The sequence below is a fragment of the Fringilla coelebs genome (genome assembly GCF_963513975.1).
Source record: "Fringilla coelebs genome assembly, chromosome: 6".
Taxonomy (NCBI): Eukaryota; Metazoa; Chordata; class Aves; order Passeriformes; family Fringillidae; genus Fringilla; species Fringilla coelebs.
The window spans coordinates 57502991-57524798 of record NC_140034.1 but is presented as its reverse complement, the minus strand read 5'-3'; the positions used below and the strand labels follow the sequence as shown (position 1 = coordinate 57524798).

Sequence of the window (21808 nt, the reverse complement as noted above, 5' to 3'; positions counted from 1 at the left end):
TTGTTTGTTTGCTTTTGGGTTTTTTTGTCTGTTGGTTTTTTGTTTGTTTGCTTTTGGCTTTTTCTGTTTGTTAGTTTTTCATTTCCCCTCGAAGAACCGCGCGCGTGTCCCGCGCGGGCTCTGTGGCTCTGTGCTCACCCCAGCAGTGCTCAGGGGCTGTCACCCCCGGCTCTGCGCTGCCTCCTGCCCCCCGTGTGCCTGCTGCAGCTCTGACACCCAGTGCTCCATCAAACACACCCTCCCTGGCACCTATTAGGGCTGATCTCAGCATTGCTAATAAACAGCAACATCAAGGCCATATTTTCTGGTTCCTGTCAGAGCCCCGCTTTCCTGGGTGAAATAAAAGTCCCATTAACATGCTCCTCCTCATGGGCTCTGACAGTTTGATTAATTGGGCCCCCTCTTTAGATGACCCCTGCGCTGACACGACAAGGAGGTGAATAGAAAATGAATCGTTTGCCCACATAATGGCCTGCTGCAAGTTTCAGATTTTTATCAGATCAGCCTCAAGTCCGGGGCCCGTGCTAAAACCCCCAGTGTGCAGCAATATATGGCTGTGGGTTATGAACTGCAGGCTTTACAGCCTGCTTAAGGAATTAAAACCAAACCTATCCTGGCCATCCTGATATATTGACTTCTTCTCTAAGAATTAATCTTTCCTTTACTCTCATGGCCGTACAATACAGATCTAATTCATTTACATTATCAAATAAAATGACCTTTTGTTTTCAAAGGGTTTTTTATTGCCAGAAAATACAGTATGTTAACTCTGTGGTTATTCAGCCTCCCATAAAATACTAATGTAAAGCCATTATTCAAGTGCCACTCTATTTAAATGTCAGCCTGCCTTTCTGTTATAAACCACCAGTTCATAGGCTGGTAACTCATCAGTAAAAAATTTACTTCGGCTGGGAACTTGTAATGTGAGCTCACAACTTTTCTTTGAATGCAGCTTTAAAAAAAAATTATGAGTATATAATATCCCAAGGGGTGAATATGCAATTGTGACTCTGCAGCTTGGCTGGAGCACCTCTCCTGCAGAGACGGGCTGAGAGAGTTGGGGTTGTTCAGCCTGGAGAGGAGAAGGCTCCAGGGTGATCTTCCAGCTTCCAGTGCCTGAAGGGGTTACAGGAGAGCTGGAGGGGGACTTGGACATGGGCACGGAGTGACAGAACAAGGAGGGGTGGCTCCAGACCACAGAAGGTAGGGTAAATTAGATACTGGGAAGAAATTCTTTAGTGTGGGGGTGGTGATGCCCTGGCACAGGCTGCCCAGAGAAGCTGTGGCTGCCCCAGGATCCCTGGGAGTGTTCCAGACACGGCTGGATGGGGCTTGGAGCAGTTTGGGACTGTGGAAGGTGTCCCTGCCCATAAGGGTCATAAAGGAAAAGCTGGATAGACTGGAGAGAGCATTCAGCCTCACAGAGGCAAAGAGAGCATTATTTTAATTGAAAAGGATCTGTTTAAGCAATGGGTCACTCCTTTTTGTTGCCTTCAAGATTAAACAAGGAAATCTGATGCCAGTTGGGTCATTTACACGGCATTTCATTTTAAGGCCCTCCACCTTGGTGTTGTCCTTCTGATGCCTTGTGCAGGCTGCCCTGGAGCAGAGGCTGGGCAGAGCTAAAGGATAAAGCAGGGATTTATTGCCAGGATCTCCTCCATGGACCCACCTTGGGCAGCACCAGAGCCCAGCCAGGGCTGCACCCAAGATGAACCAAAATGGCCCCAAAATGCACCAGCGCTCCCGGGCTCTCTCCCTGGGATCAGTTCTGCTCCATTTGCACCTTGCAGTTCATTGTCCCATCCCAGCTTTAGCCCAGGCAGTCCCACCCTGCTTGTTTTTCTCTCTGCAGCCCACGGGGTTTGTGCTCTGGGGCTGACATTGGCATCATTTGTCCTTGGTGCCCAGCTGGAGCAGGAATTGTTTTGTCTCCCTGCTCTGTGCACAGAGCTCACCATCCCCTCGTGTGGAGCTCAGACCCACACACTAAAGCAGCACAGAATGTGAAACAGAGAAAAGCTAAAACCTGAGGCATCACTTCCAACAAGGTTTTTGGGAGATGGGGATTACCACAGACTGAAGGAAAGTTCATTTGAATCTGCTGAAAAAACTACTAATAATAGGACAATATTTGTAATATTGCCCATGGCAGAGAGCTGCAACTAGCTAGGTTTGAAGGTCCCTTCCAGCCCAAACCATTCTGTAGACTGTAGCACCAGGAGCAGCAGTCCTTGCCCACTGCCTAGTGCCTCTGGCTGGAGCTGCTGCTTCATGGCTCCAGGAGGAGCAGTTTCATCAGCCTCTGGAAGCACAGTGCAATCCTCTAGGAGGCACCTCAGGCTTCTCATAAAATCTGGAATTTTGGCTGGTGGCCACTGAGAAAGGCATCTTCCCTGCATCCTTGTTCTGCTGTTTGCTCCCACTCAATAATTTTCCACTGACACTCTTGAGGGGAGTTAGGTGTGGCCTCAGAGAGATGTGGGGGTCACATCTTGGTCAAACATTAATAATGTTTTGTTGATCAAGTAACTGACACAGATGCAAAAGTTCTGCAACGTTGGTTTCTAATGATTCTGTTATTAGAAATATTGTTATATTATTGTTAGGGTTTTTTCACCAGAAGAGTCAAATTAACTCTCCTTCAGGCTGTGGTAATCCCCATCTCCCACAGACCTTGTTGGAAGGACAACACCAAGGTGGGGGCCTTAAAATGAAATGTGGTGTGAATGACCCAACTGGCATCACAGTTTCTTGTTTAATCTTTAAGGCAACAAAAAGGCAACCCATTGCTTAAACAGATCCTTTTTAATTAAAATACTTCTCTGTTTGCCTCTGTGATGCTGAATGCTCTCTCCAGTCTTTTCAGCCGCTTTTCCTTTATGACCCTTATGTTTTTCCCTGTTGTATCTCTCCCTTTGTGTTCATCTGTTGATCAAGTAACTGCATTATTTTAATTGATTTGCTGAACTGGCTCCTACATGGGACAGCTCCTCCAGGTAATAACCTGGAGATGTTTGCTCACATTCCTGTGGCCATGCTTGAGTGCTGCAGCACTCGGAGCTCTCATTGGTTTGGGAGGGCACTGAGCTATTTCTGCAAGCTGTTTTTCAGTTTCCCTGACACAAGCAGAGCAGCAGGGAATGAATGTTTATTTATATTATACATATACATAAATATGTCCACGCACAAGTGCCCATGTTGTATGCACCAGGTACACATCAGGGGTGGGATTTTCTGTTTGTGTGGACTTTGCTTGCAGCTGAGGCATCCTGGGCTGGGAAGGAGGTGTGATGTGCATTTTGAGATCCATGATCGTTCCTTTCCCCAGGTGGCTTTGCAGAGGGAGTTTGTTGGGAGGCAGAATTTGGCAGAAAAGGTAGCAGTGGTTTTTGATGAAGACTGGACAGGAGCTTTAACTTTCCCTTCCTGCAGACTTCAGCAAAGGTGGAATTTTGAGTATGCCAGGTGTTAAATTCCTGCATGAAGCAAGGTCTGTAATACATGAAGAAAATGAACCAGCCTCTATGGCTTTCACATAAAAACTTACAATTGAACAGTAAACCAGTAAATGAGGGCTTAAGACCAAGCCATGGCATTTTGTCCTGTACCTAAATGCCAACTAAGCACGTACTGTGACACTGGGAACTCGGTTTTCATCTGGTTCGTGAGGCTAGGAGACTTTACATCAAGAATAAGCTGGAGCGGAAGGTAGCACGGACCTCAGACAAACAAGAAATGCTGGGAGTATCCTGTGACCTAATTATAACTTAAGTGTTTCCATTCTTTTCTGTAAATATTTAGAAGATTACGTTACAATTCCTACAATTAAATATTGTGGGCTGTGTTTGGAGGACTTAATGCATGTGAGCCTCGTTTGGTTTTCCTAGCAGGCATTCTGGAAAGTTTCAGTTTCTTATTGAGGAATGCTGGCCAGCATGTGGAGCAAAACATAAATGAAAATAGAGGTGGTATTTATAGATAAACAGCACCATCTGGCAATAAGCAATCTCAGAGTCTTATTTTAGGTCATCAGAGAAGCTAAGAATGATTATTATTCTTATAATTATTGGTAAAGTTATTGGTAAAGAGTAACGGTGGAAACCATGGAGGGCAGAATTCTGTGTCTGCTGTCTGATTGACTTTGTGCAAGTTACTTAGGCATGTGTTCTGGCAAATTGATTCTTGGGTTAACCAAGCTGGTTCAGAGGTCTATACTGTTCTGAGCCTGAATTATTTACTGCTTGTAAAGCACCTGAAAGTTTTTGAAAGCCTTCCAAGTTCTTGTGACTGTGATGTAGGTTTGTGCTTCTGGTGTTCCTTTGGCCTGGTTCTGGTTTATGTATTTTTTCAGAAACACCAAAGTGGTTTGGTAACTCTGGGAATTAGAATGGGAAAAGCACAGGCAACTGAGACAACCAGACCCAAACCTTTTTCTTTGTGATGTTATGTGGTAGGGCTCCTCAGTATAAAAAAGACCTGTAGGTGTCATTAAGTGTTGTGTGCATTAGGAGCAGCACAGGCTGCAGGTATAAACATATAAAAAGGTGCTGAAACACTACGTAAAAATATGTGTCTGGAATTTGTCTGGTCTGTGGCACTAATTAATGAACAAGCTGTCACATCTGCTGACCCTCAGAGCCTTCTGGAGGAACTACAGAGATTTTATCAATGCTAAAAAATTCTGTTTTAAGGAGCATTCCAAATAATTAAACATCTAGAGGTTGTTTCTTAGGAGCAAGAACCAATTTCACTAATAGGGCAGGTTGACATAACTACTTGGGAGTGTTTTATTTGTTACACCAACTTACATCTGGCAACATTTCTTTCACAATTCACTGAAATGCAGCTTATTTGTTTTAAAGGCCAACGTGTTTCTGTTAATATTTTCCAAATGCTGCTTTTACAAGTATATAAAATATTCAACTACTGGATGTAATTAGGCCTGTTCAGGTTTTGCTGTTTTACATGTCAAGCACACAGACTACCCCAGTGGGTTGAAGACATGCACTATTCAGTGTGTGCTGGGGGAGAGCTCTTTACTTTTCTTTTTTTTTTTTGCTCTACTTTAATGTGTGTTGTCATCACAGAAGCAGGGCTGCTGGTAAAAGCCTCTCCCAGACCGACCTGGGGTGGAAGCTCTGTCAATTTACATTTCCTGCACAGATAATAAGAGGAATGTGGGAAATTAATTTAAGATGTGGTACAATAGCACGCTACGATCACGCTTACTCTGAGAAATCAAGCATCCAAGCATCATTCTCAAACATGCACAGTTGCTGAGCAAAACTGAACCAAAATTTTAGACAGCTGGTTTGGTTTTTTTTTCTTTTGTTTCCTCTTTCCCTTGGCATGTCCCTGGGAGCAGACATTTGATTTCTGTTGTGGTGAGCTTCAGGACCAGAGAGCTCCTTTTTCTGGACAGATATTTGAAGGTTCTCTGTGTTTTTACAAAGACCACAAACTTTTGCCATAAGAACTTGACTCATTTAAGTTCTTTTCCATGCTGCAGCATCCTTTGATGATTCAAGGGCACGTGTGCCCTGCGCTGGGATGCAGTGTGGGATGGAAGGAGTCAAAGGGCTCACTGCAGGATGAGAAGCAGTTCCAAAAGTCAGTCCAGAGTGCACTCTGTAGGTCTGAGCTGCTGCCACACTGCAGCACCACTGTGCCTAATGTCTGGATCCATTTCAGTCTGGTCCTAACTTAAGCCAGATCTATCCTTCCAGCCAGCCCCAACTCTACAGAGCAGATGTGTAAGGTCTGGTACCTGCTTCTGTTCATGGGCCTCTGTAATTCTGTGCTTTTTAAAAGTAGAGTGAAATTAGCCCTTGAGTCAAGTTTGAATTATTTTCATTTTTTTGGGGGGGATATTAAAATATCTCCCAGATCTCATTAAGTAAAGCCCTAAATAAAATAATTGCAGTACAGTTAGGGATTGGGAAGCCCCAGAAGGTTTGGAGGAAATTTCAATTTGGATACTGAAACAAAGGTTGCCTGGATCATAAACTTGAGAAATTCTCCTACTCCCTTCCTCTCCTTTCCAGTGGTGGTGTCCACTGCTCTGCCTCGTTGTGTTCTTTACTGCTGTGCTCTGTGTCCTGCTGTCCTCAGTGTCTCTGTGACATTTCTGGGCTTCCAACCTCCTGCCTGCCTGCTCCTTTGCTCTCAAGTCTCTTAAACCCTGGTGTATTTTTATTTGTTTCTTAACTCAATTTTTTTTTTCTTTTTACTAAAACACATCTTCACCCCAGATGAGTTTTCATAAAAACTGCGGTGTTCTGGTATTTTTAACATGAAACGTGAACCGAATGGACAATCCTTGGCAAAAAGGGTCACTAACCATTGCAGACATAGGGTAGGAGATGTCAGTGCTGGTGTGGACCATCAGAGAGGAGAAATAAGTGAAAGGTATCCACAGAGGTAGAAGATTTGGCTGTAGATTTGGGGACCAGAGCTGGGTTACCTGTCCATAACAGCTGGAGCAGCCGGGAGGCAGAGATGTGCAGACACTGAGAGAGGGAAGATGCAGGAGGGAATTCTTTCCCCGTGCCATTTTGCAGCTGCATGGATGGCTCTGATGTGATAACCTGGTCCACATCAGCACATCCATGGAACACCATGTATGGCATCAGTGAAGGTCCTGGATTTTCCACAGCTCTCACAGGTCCAGGCCTGAATCTGTGTCTGACGGGATTTTAAACTCAAACCTGCGCTGGCCAGTTGGTGCAGTCAGAAATTGAGAATGGCTTGCTGCAAGGAGTATGCCAGGTCATGCTGGCTGCTGAGGGGGTCCTGCAGCTTCTCATTCCTTGCTCCCCTGGGAAAAGGCACTGCAGGGCTCCTTCCCTCCAAACTCAGTGCAGGATGGGGGGTCCTGCTTCTCAAAAGCTTTGCCAGTTAGATAACCAGCACTCAGAGGTTAGAGACTGTAAGTGAGAGAGAGAAAAAGCTGCAAAGCAGAACCAATCAAAACAAACAGCAGGTTGTTGAGGTTTCAGGTTTTTCTGACCTTGTGAAAATAGCTGAACTATGTTTTAGAGACTTCCTGAGTGAAGTGCAGGCTGGTAATAAGAAGGTACATGGCTAACATAACTGCAGCACTGATGATTCTCTTCTGTGAGAGCTTCAGCCGTTTAAAGATGCAGGGTAAGCAAAATCCCAAGGAACCAGAGCTCCTTCCTGCTCTGTGTTATTGTTCTCACTTTCTAAATGGGACACTGAGGCACAGCAGGTGAGTGCTGGTGAGAATGGCATTCAGCTGGAGCCCCCAGGCTGTGCCTCTCACCCATGTCACAGCCCTGCATATAACGAGCACATTTAGGAAACAATTTGGCCTTTACCATTTCCTGCTGGTTGTTACATTATGAAAAAGCATTTGAATCTTTACTATAAAAAGGAGCTTCACCCAAAAAAGCACTTTAGTGGCGCTGAAGGCAGGTTTCAGTGGCTTTACAGAAGCTGCTGTAAAATGTGCTTCCTCAGTGTGAGGCTTTGTGCTGGCTGCCCTGGAGCAGAGGCTGGGCAGAGCCAAAGAATGAAGCAGGGATTTATTCCCAGGATCTCCTCCATGGACCCACCTTGGGCAGCACCAGAGCCCAGCCAGGGCTGCACCCAAGATGACCCAAAATGGCCCCAAAATGCACCAGCGCTCCCGGGCTCTCTCCCTGGGATCAGTTCTGCTCCATTTGCACCTTGCAGTTCATTGTCCCATCCCAGCTTTAGTCCAGGCAGTCCCACCCTGCTTGTTTTTCTCTCTGCAGCCCACGGGGTTTGTGCTCTGGGGCTGACTTTGGCATCATTTGTCCTTGGTGCCCAACTGGAGCAGGAATTGTTTTGTCTCCCTGCTCTGTGCACAGAGCTCACCATCCCCTGGTGTGAAGCCCAGACCCACACACCAAAGCAGCACAGAATGTGAAAATATAAAAGCCAAAACCTGAGGCTTCAAATGCATTGTGCACTTGCCCTGCTCAGTGTTTTGTCTGGATGATGCCCCAGGCTCTCCCCTCCTGCCCTTGTCCCTGTCCCTGTGTGTGCATTCCCATGGGACACTGTGGGCTGCTGGCCCTGGCAAACCCTGTGTGTGTGCCCTCGGGGCCAGGAGAGCACTGAAACCCTCTTCTCCTTCTCCTTCTTCTCCTTCTTCTTCTCCTTCTCCTTCTTCTCCTTCCTCTCCTTCTTCTCCTTCTTCTCCTTCTTCTTTTTCTTCTCCTCCTTCTCCTTCACATCCCTGCACATCCCTGTCCTGTGCCACCAGTTCTGTTCTGCTGCTGGAGCTGCCTCCCTCCCTCATGAGCCAGGGCTGTGTGCTCCCGCCAAGTGCTGATAAAAATAGAGAACATTTCAGTATGGTTATTGGTGGTGTGGAAGTGCTTCCCACTGGGATGCCTTTTAGATGCTCCCTCAGCTGTTATCCTGTGCAAGGAGACAGAATGAGATTTTTGCCTCCTGTGCACTTTACTCATTGGATTAAAGATAAAATTGAAGCTTTCCTAAAAGACTGTGTATCCTTAAAAATGAATGAATACGTGGGATTAAAGACCTATGAGATAATTCATTTTTCTAATCCTGTTTAGAAGTAACTATTGAAATAAATGGATTTACTGGCAGAGTTAAGAGGAAAATGTGAATCTAGAAGGTCTCACTGTACATTTACCTTTTGAGTTGTTGAGCTCTGAGGATCAGGTAATTAAATTCACGAGTCAGAGAAGAGATGAAAGTGGGTTGTAGGAGTTGCCACCCTTCAAAAGCTTTGAAGCTGCAGAAGCAGTTGACATTTCTGTGCTACCTGGGTGACCTTTGGCTGTGGCTTTGTGTCCCCTTTCCTCATGTGGTGGTGTTGCCTCTGAGGTGAATGCACCAAGGAGCAGTTGTGGTGTCATGAAATCACGCTCCATGCTTTTGTTGCAGGTTTGTTTTGGGTGGTTTTTAATGTCTTAGTAAAATAATAAAGCTGTACAGTGCTTGCCTGGGAGAAGGGAGATCTGGTCACCTGCTGGAGCTGCAGCTCCCTGCTGCTGAGAGCAGATGGATTTGTGTGTCCTGTCCAGGGCTTCTCCCAGTGCCCCTGGAAAAATTTCTTAATTTGTTAAGAAACAAATTAAAAATTAAAAGGAGGACGAGTCCTGTTGGGAAGCTGAGCATTCCCTCCCTCCTGCCACGACGTCCAGCAGCGTCTGCATCTCTTGCAGCGCCAGGTGTGAAGATAATTTGCAGCCTGCCCCTTTGAATTGCAGAAAAGGCAGCTTCCAGAGGGCCAGGTGGAGGGGGATCTGTGGGGATTCCAGTGCAGGAAGGAGGAGCTGAGGAGAGCAGGGGTGGGCCAGGTGTCTGCCCCTCTTGAGGACGTTCCCTGTGCCACAGCTGGTGCCAGCACAGCTCCTCTCTGGAGTGATGGAGAAGCTCTGCAGCCAGGGAGGGCTGAGCTGTCAGGTGAGCTCTTGGGGAGCAGCAGTTCCTGCGGGGGTTTCCTGCACGTGGGGGAAGCTGTGAGCTGTGGTTCTGAGCAGCAGAGCCTCAATTAGGCTCCTCTGCACATGGGCTGTGAGGATGTGTTCTGCTCCATCGAACCTAAAATGACAAAATCATTTGTAATCTCTCATTAGCCGTCCCTGCGGGTTTGCCATCCACGCCTCCCTCGTGGCATTGTTCAGCATCATATTATCCATAGAAAAACTTGAATTCTTTTATTAAATTCCACAACTTCCCATTGTCGCCAGCTGTGCTTTAAAGATTTTAATGTACATTTAATGTACTTTAAGAGTACATTAAAAAAATGTACATTTAAAAATGAAGTTTTAGGAATTAGCTGAAATATTTAACTCAGAGATCCATAGGAAAGAAAAATTAGGTCAGATGTGAAATATTGCTGCTAATGACTAAGTAGGCTTTATTGCCTGCTTGTGCCTGATTGTAATTGCCACGAGTGGCTGCGTGTGCTTTTACCCCTCTGATTCTCTCTCCCACCCCACGGGAGGCAAGGAAAAGGGCTGTGGGGTTAAACCATGGCAGGGTTCATCATCTGCATTTCTTCCCAGACAGGAAGTGGTTTCTCACAGTAAGTAACCAGCTTGAGAATGCATTGCAGAAACACCTAACTCTGTGCACAATTCTTCTCTCCTAAGTTATTTAGGCATCGAGAGTGGCTCTGTTTGACTCTTGTGGGTGCAAAAAAAGGCACTGGCAGCAGTAAAATGTCTCTCTGTGATCCCCAGAGCAGGCTTTGTGTTTCCTGCAGGTATTTGGAGTGTGCTGGGGGGACCACTCCGACCCCATCCCGTGCTCACTGCGGCGCAGCAAACAGCACCTCGCCTTCCCCGTGCTCCCTGAGCCTGTGGCACGCAGCTCTTTGGCCTCTTGGTGCTGTTCTGAGCACATCCTTGGCTTTCTGGCAAGGCCTGAACCCCCTCCAAAACAGGGACCCTCAGTTTGCCTGGCCAGCCTGCAGCGCTGCCAGGAATTATGCGCTGCTTCATGTTTGAAATGCCTGAAGCCTCAATCTGTAATCCAGGTGTTCTTCAGTCGTGCCTGCTCTTCTCTTTGATTTACCCCTTTTGTATAAAAATCTTTAGTATATTAAATAAGTACTTGACCATCTTTTTTTGTGCATAATGAGGAAGGTTTCTCAAAAGTTTTCTTCCCATGTGGCGCCTGTTAGTCACAGATAATTACAGAGGCTGGTGAATGAGGAATATATCTGAGCTCAGGTTCCCCTCCTCCTCTTTCCACGGTGCTTCAGAAGAAAATAAAATAAAAATCCTGCAGACAAATCCAGGTTTTTTTTTTTTTTCCTGTGGTCGTGGTCTCCAAAGAGCTCCAGAGAAATCACAGATGTGGTTTCACATTTCAGCTTTAACTATGTTGTAATAACTACAGTCTTATCTGCAGGAGAAATGCAAGTGGGGAAAGAATCATTAATTGACAGTGAAAAGTTTGACCCCAGCTCTGTGTGTTTGTTTGTTTTAGGCAGCTGAATGTTTAGCCAAACCATATTTTAACTTCTGCCTGCAGCCCTGAAGGTTACAATAATCTCCCCAGGTTAAAATCCAGGAATGTCAGAGGAAGGGGAACTTAGATAGGTGTTTCAGGCAAGCAGAAATTCTTGTGGTTTAGCCAAAGCCAAGACACAGCCTTCAGTTTCCATGCAGCTGCACACAAACCTCAGTGGGACCTTGCTTTAAACACAGGAGGGCTTTGGGGCGTTTTGGTGGGTGCAGAACAAGGCAGCTGTGAGAGGTGAAGCCTCTCCTGTGGCTGAGGATCCCCCAGCTCACACGAAATGTTTGGCTAACATCTGATTTTCCTATCTTTTGTCAGTGTTCATTCAGGAAGTCTGCTAGCCTGAATGAGTTCCTGTGTGTGTGTAGTATGAGCATTATGCAGCAGGACTACATGGGATATGTCTATTATTTGTCACAAAGGCACCAGTGACCTCCCTGCCCCTATATTAGCAGTGCCTGCTGGTTTTCCATACTGCCAGTTGTCAGGAATGTGGATCATCCACAGAGCTGGGTATGGTCCTCATTGCTCAAATTGGTGTCTCAGCAAAACAAAACGCTTTCATTATAAAAAAAAAATTAAAAATTAAGAGATGTCATCTCAGCAGGACATTCCCACCCAAATGCATATTTGAGGCTGGAAAAATGAATAATTTAGAGGGATGGGGAGGCAGATCACATAATGAAATTACACAGGACTCGAATGATCTCTGTTTTAACAGGTATGGGTATTTTCAAGGTTGATTTGGGGTTGTTCTTTGCCCCCAGTTTTTGTTTTCTGTTTTCAGAACTGCAGCACACAGAAGACTTCAGGAGTAGCCTGAACTTTCAGAAATATGGGCTAGGACAGGAGAATCCTACCTAGAACTTTCAGAAACATGACCAGGGCTAGGACAGGAGAATCCTACCTAGAACTTTCAGAAACATGACCAGGGCTAGGGCAGGAGAATCCTAGCTAGAAATCAAAGTAAAAATGTTGCCTGAGCTCTAGGAAACACACACACAGATGGAAACTCTTAGAATTAGCACAAGGCTAAGGAAGGTTATTGGTAACAAATCTAAATAGTCCTGTATTTCATCAGAGCAATTGTGTACTTGTTTGATAGGGAAAGGCTCTGTCGTGACAGACCTGTATCAAAATTACCTGTTGAAAAAGTTCTGTGTTAAAAAGCTACTAGAAAATGTGCTTTTCATTGCTACATGCTTGGGTTGGTGGATGAAGTGTCTCAGAACAGCTCTGTGCTCTCCTGGAGAACACTGAGGTTGTCAGTTTTCCTTGAGAAATACAAAATGAATTTTAAATTATACCATGCCTTTAAAAAGCCACCGTAAGGCTAAACATTGTGGGAATGTTTATTTCTTTCATTATTTTTGTTTTCTTTTATTATTTTTATGATGTTTTTCCTGTATCCCTAGGAGGCTCAGAGGCTCAAACCCCAGTTTTGTGACAGTGCTGTGGTAATAAAAGTGCTGAAAGGAGCAAGGTTGAGTTTAGTGGGATGCCACAGTGGCACAGGGGGTGCTGCCCCATCCAGCCCCTTGTTGAACTGCTGCTGCTGCTGCCCTGTGCTGCCAGAAACTGATTTTTGCCTCCAAAAAATGTTTGGCTTGTTTTGGCAGTTAGCATAGGGAAGGAGTTCTTATGTTTGAGCATTCCCAAACGTTGGTAAAAAGCTTGAGATTTAGACTTTGTTATTTCAGTGTTTGTCCCTTTCTCTCTAGTGAGTAAATTAAGCTAAATTCAAATGTACATTTTATCATATGGATGTATTTAAATCAGTGTGTGTTAGAGGCATCCCCTTCAAGAAAGGCTGTCTGCAGGTGATCTCTGAAGCACACAAATTGTTTTAATTCAGAAAAAAAAAAGGGAGAAGGGAAGAGATGTTTTATTTTACACTGATGCAGTTTGTCTTGTTTTCCCCAAAGGACACCATGGTTTAATGGATGGGGCTTTAATCTACCCAGAGGTCAGTCTTTGCTAGACAAGTGGAACCTTATTCCTGAGGGAATTGATATACTAATGACACATGGACCTCCCCTTGGTAAGTGAAACAAAAGTTCTCTGTGACTTTTTTTTTTTTTTGCCATGAGAATTTTACTTTCAGAGGGAGCAAATTTGATAATGCTGTAAGATAGAGTGTAATTGCACCCAGAGCAAAAACTGTGGATTGAAAAACGTGCTGAAAACTGTGGATTCAAAAACTTGCTGAAAGAAGTGGGAAATTATGATTAGGCTTAGCTGATCTGTTGAGTTTCCATAAAAAAAAAAACTTGGATTTTTTTATTAAAGGCAAGCTAGGGAAGATCAAATATCTGACACCATAACCATTATGGTATGACATTTTATTTAAGAGTAGTATTCATCTGACAACCAGCTTTCAATCCCTTATGACTTTTTAGAGATTGACTAAAACTTCTGAAACCTTTTCTCACTACAGTGTCGTGTCATTTAAGGTTTGAGAGTAGCAGTCAAGAGTTTGGAACTGTGCAGTCACATATTCTCCTTGATAACATCCTTGTAAACTTAGAATATGTAAGAATAGTTTTAAAGGTATTAATTGGCTTATAAAAAAAATTTGTGAAGGAATAAAATTATGTTCTTAGATAATTGTTCCTAACTTGATCTAATGACAGGTGAGCACCAGCCTCTGAATGCATAATTTGTTTCTTCATTAGGTAACTAAAGTTTCTCATTTAGTTGAGTTTTGCTTGTCTTGTCAGTGTGAGTCATTCGCTGAGCTCGGTTTTAAGATTTAAACTGAGCTCTGCTAGTCCCAGGAGGACCCCAGGACACTCACCCAGCAGTGCTCACTTTTGGTGTCTCTGAAATCCTTGGAGCCCTCACTAAACCCTTTTTGGGAAGTCCCACTCTCCTGTCTCCCCCCCACCAGGTGAAATAATGAATTTTTCACTGCCTTTCCTCCAGACACACGTGGCAGGCAGCCTGGGACTGTGGCTTCACAGTCCCAGCTGAGTTTGCAGCACCTGAGCCTCTCAGAAATGTCACTTATCAGGACGTGTGGCAGCGTCTTTGTTGCCCTTACTGTGAGAAGAGTGATTTTTGCCTGGGTTTTAGGGTTTTTCCCAGGGTTTTAGGGTTTTTCCCAAGGTTTTAGGAAGTTCTTGCAACCCAAGGGGTCACACAATCACAGGAAGTGGCCAAATCACAGTCACTGACTACATTTGTGGTAGTGAATATGTAAAATCTGCTCAGAATTGCATGGGGCATTTCAGTAAAATAAACCAGCATTGTAAGTGCTTCCAGGCTGGCTCAGTGTTCTTTTAGAGCTTCTTGGTGACTGTGGAGTCAGGAATTAATGCATGTTTATGGTTTTTTACCACAATTAATTCAAGAGTCAGCAATCCAAGCTAAGGGAAAAAAAAGAAAAGTCCAGAAAAAGTTTTTGACCAATGTACTTACTGCTCCTTTTATATTCTGCTTAGTTTTTTAATGCTACTTAGTGAATGTTGGAAGAAGATCAGCAAATTCCCTTTAACCCTGCTGGAGCTGCCAGAGCGCTGCAAACCAGCACTCTCTTAATCACTTCATTTTCCCAAAGAAGCATAAAAAAAAAAAGAAAACAACTCCCAAGTGTGTTTATAATGTTTCATGGGTGCTGTTTTATATGGCTTGCTCATCCACCTGCTCTGCACTGGGTTCATACAGAAATACTGCCATGCTGCAGACACCAGTGAGTGCTGTCATTGAATGAGCCTGCTTAAATTTGGTGTTTGAAGGAGATCATGAAGCTCAGTTTCAAAAGGTTGGCACTGTGTCTTGGCTGCAGGCACAGATTAGGTGTCAGTGCTGTCCCTAAAACGAGGGGCTCTAGGTCTCAGCCTGCATGGTAACACTGATAAAATACTGGTTTTTAAATAAGTGCTTCCTTATTAATATTAAGGGAGGTAGAGCTGTAACTGGACTCTTTGGCCACTCTGAAATTTAGCCAAGTTCATGTCCCAGATGTTTTTACCAAAGTCAGTGAATGGTGCTACAGCTGGACGTGGCTCCTGACTTCCCTTTCCTCGCTCCTCATTCCCTTGTCCTGCTGATGTTTTCCACACCACTGCAGGCAGCAGCTCCTGCAGGGACTGAGGGCAGCTTTTCACATTTCCTGAGCTGTCCAGAAGGCCAAGTGGCAGCGTGGTCAATTAGCAGTGGCTTGTTGGGAGCTGCTCTGCAATTTTGGCGCGGTGATGAGGGCTCAGAAGTGGCCTGATGCCTGCAGACCTCACTCCTCCAGAAGCTGTGGGAGTCTGTGTTTTAAATCTTTGGGATTGGGTGGCTCAGCTCATCTTCCTGAGCTGCTTCATTTCTGGAGTAACCACAGAGCTGACTGCTGTCAGAGCCAGGGGAAAGGGAAGAAAAATCTGCAGCAGTGCCAGGAAAAACTTGCAGCAGTGCCCAGGGCTTCAAGGTGGAAGAAACCTATAGTTCAAAAAAAAAAACCAAATCACATCCAGGAAAAATATTAATGCAGATGGAGGGAGGAATCTTAAGGAAGATAAAGTGACAGTGAAAAACATTTCTTAAAAGCCATTGTGTGCTCTAATGGAGAGGTTATGAGTGGAGATAATGGAATAAACCCAGTGTGAATGATGACTTCCTGAAAGGCTGCGTGAAACCTCACCTGAACAGGGGAAATGAGCAGCCCTGATTGCTTTCTGCCTCCAGGTTTTCGAGACTGGGTTCCCAAGGAGCTGCAGAGAGTGGGCTGTGTGGAGCTGCTGAACACGGTGCAGAGGAGAGTCAGGCCCAAACTGCACGTCTTTGGTGGCATCCACGAAGGTAAGGAGCAGAGCTGTCCCCTGCTCCATCCCACATTTCCAGAGGCACATTTCGATGGGGTGTTGCAGAGGGGAAGGGCAGGTTGGATTAAAGGAAGGGAGGGAGCTCAGGGAAGTGATTGCCTGCGTGGCACTTTGTGAATTTATTCCAGAATTAAAGCAGACTCTTTCAGGAACGCGTGCTACATTTAGCCACCTACGTCTTTCTCTGTGCTGCAAAGGTTGTTCCGTGCAGGTTATTTGAAAGCAATTCAAGTTTTGACAAACTTAGTTGGAGAAACAGATGAGATTCCCCACACTTGTGAGCCAAAATGAAAATTATCCCCATGACTCTGAGCACAGGAGCTAAGAAAGATGCTAGAGGAGAAAAAAGGAAATGTGCAGACAAGTTGCTGCCTCTGCTCACCTCCCTCAGGGCAGGAGGGGAAGCAGAAAGGAGGGCATGTGAAGTGATCAGTCTCATGTTTTAGGGGAGATATTCCCCCTCTGTGGTTGCCAGCACAGGCAGTGTGAGCGCTGTGTCAGCTTCAGAAACAGCCGGCTCAGTTTGTGGCACCGAGAGATTAAATACATTCTGGAGATACTTAAATATTTAATACAATTTTGTGGCTTTCATGTGGCTGAGAGACAAACACCAGGAGTTCTGCCTGAGAGAGAGAGTGTAAGACTTCATGACCCCAGAACTCAAAATTACACATTAAATGTTTTATATTCTCCCCCTGGAGGTTTCTCCATTGTCTCTAACTAGGTTCTCCGTGGGCCTAAAGATTTCAGGAGTTCATAAAAGCAAAATAAAAAGAGGACAGCTCTCTCTGCCAGTGGTGTTGGTTTTTCTGAAGCCCTTGTGACTTCACACAATGATTTCCATGCCTGGCATCTGTAAATACTGACATGACCCTCTGCATAGAGGCATAAATAACAGTCCTTTAATGCACCCATTAAAAAGATTGGGTATTTTGTACAAATATTAAAAATAAATGAATATGGCAAGACTCCCAGCTAAAATGCGTAAATTGTAAATTTGGATGGTGAAACTTGTGGTTGCAACAGTGCTAGGGGTGGAAGAGGAGGGTGTCTGAATGTACAGGACCATCATTAGGAGAAAGCACCACTTTTAAATCTCCTGGGAAAGGTGGCAGGACATATTAAAAATGAGCATTCAAATAAATTCTTGTAAAAATACCAGCAAAAAATCAAAAATAATTCCTAGGACTTGCACAGAAGACATAAGAATGGCTTGTTTCAGTACAGGAAGAAATAGCAAAGTGTTAAGAGCATTATCTCAGGGTGCAATTAATTTTTATCTAACCTCAGCTGGGATGAAAATGCACCACATTCCCTTGAACCAACAGAGGCCATACACACATTTTGGTGATGCAGATTTTTTTCCCCTGGTTGATAAGCAAAACAACCAGAAACAAGGTTTTTCCCACCATGAGATGATCTAAATCAAAATTGCCAGTCTAAATAAATAAAGTGATACAGGTGGACAGGGAAGCAATTCTGAAGTGATTATTCTTTCTGATAGGCACTGTGGGTAGCTGTATTTATCTTAGCTTTCAGACAGCAGTGATCTGTACTCTATCATAATGGTTTAAAAGAAAAAAAACCTTTTTCCTCTGTGGGTTTGCAATGGGAAGCTTTCTTCCTTCATGAAACTCAGGAGTTTATTTTTCAATTATTTTTTTTTTTTAAAGTGCATTTGGGCCAAATACTTCCTGGGTGTTTTCAGGCTCCTTTGTTAGCTTTTTGTGGATGTCAGCTGAAAACACAAACGCTTTTATAAAATTCTTTTGAAACTCATACATAAATTAAATAATGGAGCCATAGAATGGTTTGGATTGGAAGGGACTTTAGGGATCATCTCATTCCAAGCCCTCTGCCATGGACAGGGATGCTTTCCATTATCCCAGGTTGCTCTGTGCCCTGTCCAGGGTGGCTTTGAACACTCTGGGGATGGGGCAGACACAGCTTCCTTGGGCAGCCTGGGGATGTGCATGTGTGTGTGTTTTACCTGCTGAGGAGCTCCTGAGGTCTCAGAAGCTGATGCCTCAGGGTTCAGCTTTTCTCTGTTTCACACTCTGTGCTGCTTTAGTGTGTGGGTCTGAGCTCCACACGAGGGGATGGTGAGCTCTGTGCACAGAGCAGGGAGACAAAACAATTCCTGCTCCAGCTGGGCACCAAGGACAAATGATGCCAATGTCAGCCCCAGAGCACAAACCCCGTGGGCTGCAGAGAGAAAAACAAGCAGGGTGGGACTGCCTGGGCTAAAGCTGGGATGGGACAATGAACTGCAAGGTGCAAATGGAGCAGAACTGATCCCAGGGAGAGAGCCCGGGAGCGCTCGTGCATTTTGGGGCCATTTTGGGTCATCTTGGGTGCAGCCCTGGCTGGGCTCTGGTGCTGCCCAAGGTGGGTCCATGGAGGAGATCCTGGGAACAAATCCCTGCTTTATTCTTTGGCTCTGCCCAGCCTCTGCTCCAGGGCAGCCTGCACAAGGCATCAAGGCAGTGTGAGCAGCAGCTGAGCAGTGCTGGGATGAGGAACTGGGAGATAAGGGCCAGCACAGGGGAGGTGACAGAGTTCAGGAGAGGGGGTGTTGAGGCTAAATTGAAGTTACTTCAAAATCTTTTGCTTCTGAATGGTCTTTTTCTTCTGACCGGCATGCAAGCTATAACTCACTAATTAAGTAATTAGGAAAAGAACATGTGTGGTTTGTGTTTCTGCCACACCCCGTTGCAACAGAGGATTTTCCAGGGGTGAAAAAAGGTTTGTGCATGAACCAAAAGCACCTGTTCTTATCTCAAACACAGCCCACTGGGTTTTTTTCAGTCGAGCCTTTATGGCAGAGGTACCAGGAGGGGCTGGTGTCAATTTGAAGGGGTCAGTTTGGTTTTATTGCACAGCAGGGATGCCCTAGCAGCCTTGGGGTGCTCTGTGTGTCCCTGGCAGTTGATGCCTTGTGCAGGCTGCCCTGGAGCAGAGGCTGGGCAGAGCCAAAGAATAAAGCAGGGATTTATTGCCAGGATCTCCTCCATGGACCCACCTTGGGCAGCACCAGAGCCCAGCCAGGGCTGCACCCAAGATGAACCAAAATGGCCCCAAAATGCACGAGCGCTCCCGGGCTCTCTCCCTGGGATCAGTTCTGCTCCATTTGCACCTTGCAGTTCATTGTCCCATCCCAGCTTTAGCCCAGGCAGTCCCACCCTGCTTGTTTTTCTCTCTGCAGCCCACGGGGTTTGTGCTCTGGGGCTGACATTGGCATCATTTGTCCTTGGTGCCCAGCTGGAGCAGGAATTGTTTTGTCTCCCTGCTCTGTGCACAGAGCTCACCATCCCCTCCTGTGAAGCCCAGACCCACACACTAAAGCAGCACAGAGTGTGAAACAGAGAAAAGCCAAACCCTGAGGCATCTCAGTGAGTGTGTCCCCTTGTCCCCACAGGTTATGGGATCATGACAGATGGCTACACCACCTACATCAACGCCTCCACGTGCACAGTCAGCTTCCAGCCCACCAACCCTCCCATCATCTTCGACCTTCCCACCCCTCAAGGATCCTGAAGCACTACTGGGGAAGGTCTATAAACTGCCATTTTCTAATTAAAAACTTACATTCATGTTTCTTTCAAAATAGGGGCTAGGGGGGATTTTGGGGGAGCCGTGGGGGGGGGGGTTTGTTTTGGGGTGGGGTTTGGGATCTTTTTTTGTTTTGTTTTGTTTTTTTTATTTGTAAATTGCTGGTGCAAAAGAAACAAGAAGAGAAGTTAGAGGTTGTGCTTTTTGGAAATGCAGCATTCATTTTAAATTGATAAAGCATTGTGAATTTGTAAAATGAATTTTGTTTTTCAATAAATTTGCCATTGTAAATTGTTATAGTGTTCTCAAAAGGACAGCCAAGCTTTCTTTTAATAAGTGAGAGACCTTATTTTAATATTATATTATAAGCTAAAAAATAGGCAGCATTTAAATACACCCAAATTTGCACAACTTTTGTTATTGTTGGGGTTTTTTTAAAGTGTCTTCTTTCTCCCTAGGTTTAAATGTTAGCTTTTTATCTCAATTTATATCAATTTTTTTAGTAGCACAAACAATGTTTTGGGGTCCATTTACCTCTTGACACGTGTGCATATACTTTAACTTGTTTCTATTCATGGTAGAATGCAGCAAGGGGAGAATAGACTTCTCAGTTGTTTGTATCTACCTGCTTTACAAAGACTGATCTTGATAGCCACAGCCTGTATGTGATATCTACCTTCTGTTGTTTCTTTTTTTAAATTATTTTAGCTTTAAAAAGACTGGGGGTGAAAGCTGCAAAGAGCAGGTATTTCATGCAGTAAAAAAAAAGAAGAAAAAAAATTGTAAATGCGGACTCCTTTTAAATATGAATTTATATATATATGTATTTTTTGTGCATTATAACTAAGCTAGGATTTAATATTGCCAGTATAGCATCTGCAAAATTATGCTGTACAGCACATCTAAATTATGAAGGATGTGACACATTTTTCCAAGTGCTCAAGGCCTCCAAGAGCCCGAGTAAAATCTTTGTTCTAGTTCAGGCATGTATAGAGTCAAATGGATACAATCAAGCCTAAATAAAATAAGGCTTAGTTGTCCTTTATATTTAAATATTCTTCTTGTCTTTTTTATTTCCTTTCTCTTATTTTGCACTGTGTGTAAATGCAATCTCACTAGCACAAAATATTGTTGCAGATAGTTATTTCTGTTCCACCACTGTAAATGCTATTGAGCTTCGTTCTGTTTTATGTTACCTTGTTAATGGAATTTAGAAAAGCAGTTGTTTCTTTAAATTTATTGTGATATTATATCTAGCGGCCTTTATATGCAAATAAAATTGCAAGATTTTTAAATACGTCGTTCAGGGGAATTCTGTGGGGGTTTTTTGTGGCATGAACAATTTTGGGGAGCAGTGATAAGGGTAAGTAAAAAGTTTTCTATTCCTCAACACACTTACATTGCAGCCCACTCATCAGATTTCAGCTGGATCAGTGGAGCACTCAGAGTTTCCCTTCTGTTTCTGTGCCATCCCTCTCCCATTCCTTTCAGGCAGAAGGGATTTTTGTCTTTAGGTGTTGTGTGACCACGTTTAAGCCTTGTGGGACCCTCCTCCAGATGACAGCAGGAGGAATTGATCAGGCAATTTCCTTTTTGCTGCCTCACTTGGTCATTAGCACCCAGCTGCAGGTGTCTCATGCTCTCACCAGCTCTGGGTTAAAAAAGGAATAGTCAGTAGGTGAAATCCATCAGTTCTGACGTGGATCTCCTGTCAGTTTTGTGGCTGCAGCAGGATCCAGCACTGGCAGGGCAGTGGGATGACAAACCCTGCAGGAGCTGCTGGCGATGCTGCATACAGGTGGATAGATAATAACAGAGTCTTCTTCCAAACCAGGAGCTATGGCTGCAAAAACCTGCTTTCAGACATGAGAAAAATAAGGTGCAGTTTGCATGAATCTGCATCCTCAGTAACAGCAGCACCTGGAGAGAGACAAAGCACCTCCATTTACCTTAACAGATTGGTAACTTTGGACATTATTTTGATACAAAGGTTAGAAAAATTAGACAAAATAGACAAACAAATCCAAGGCTCTTACAGCGGAGTATGACTTAGAGGGCCACTGTCTGTATTTTGATGCAACATGCATGTCACAGATCTTGGCCAAAATCTTCAGATTTATAAGGCTGCTGTGCCACAGTCTTTTTTGGGGAAGAAGCTGCTGTATCTCTCAAATCTAGTTCTTGCTCTGTATGTGGAATTCCTTGTCAGGTTTCCTTAGGAAATGGACTCCCTAATGATATCTGCCTCACTTTGCTTGCAGTGCTGCTTATTTTATCAGCTGAGCCAGAGGAAGAAAGGTCACCAAATATTAGTCCTTACTTTTGGGAGTAGATGCAGGGTATGTCTTGTGGGCTTTTTTTTTTTTCCTTTCAGCTAGCAGTGAGAACAGAACAAAACAAAACCAAGGAAATTGGTTTTGACAACCACAGCTGTCTGCTGGCAAAGA

The 21808-nt window shown here is 44.5% G+C and overlaps 1 protein-coding gene across 1 annotated transcript in view; it reads left to right on the top strand.

Moving 5' to 3' along the window:
* The window catches only part of MPPED2 (metallophosphoesterase domain containing 2), a 115136-nt gene extending 94522 nt beyond the window's left edge, over positions 1–20614 (top strand). The window contains exons 5-7 of the mRNA XM_084208012.1: positions 12924–13039; positions 15673–15786; positions 19228–20614. Of these exons, the coding sequence (XP_084064138.1) occupies positions 12924–13039; positions 15673–15786; positions 19228–19346 (349 nt within the window). The 3' untranslated portion in view covers positions 19347–20614. The remainder of the gene's footprint in view (positions 1–12923; positions 13040–15672; positions 15787–19227) is intronic.
* The last annotated feature ends 1194 nt before the right edge of the window (positions 20615–21808 follow it).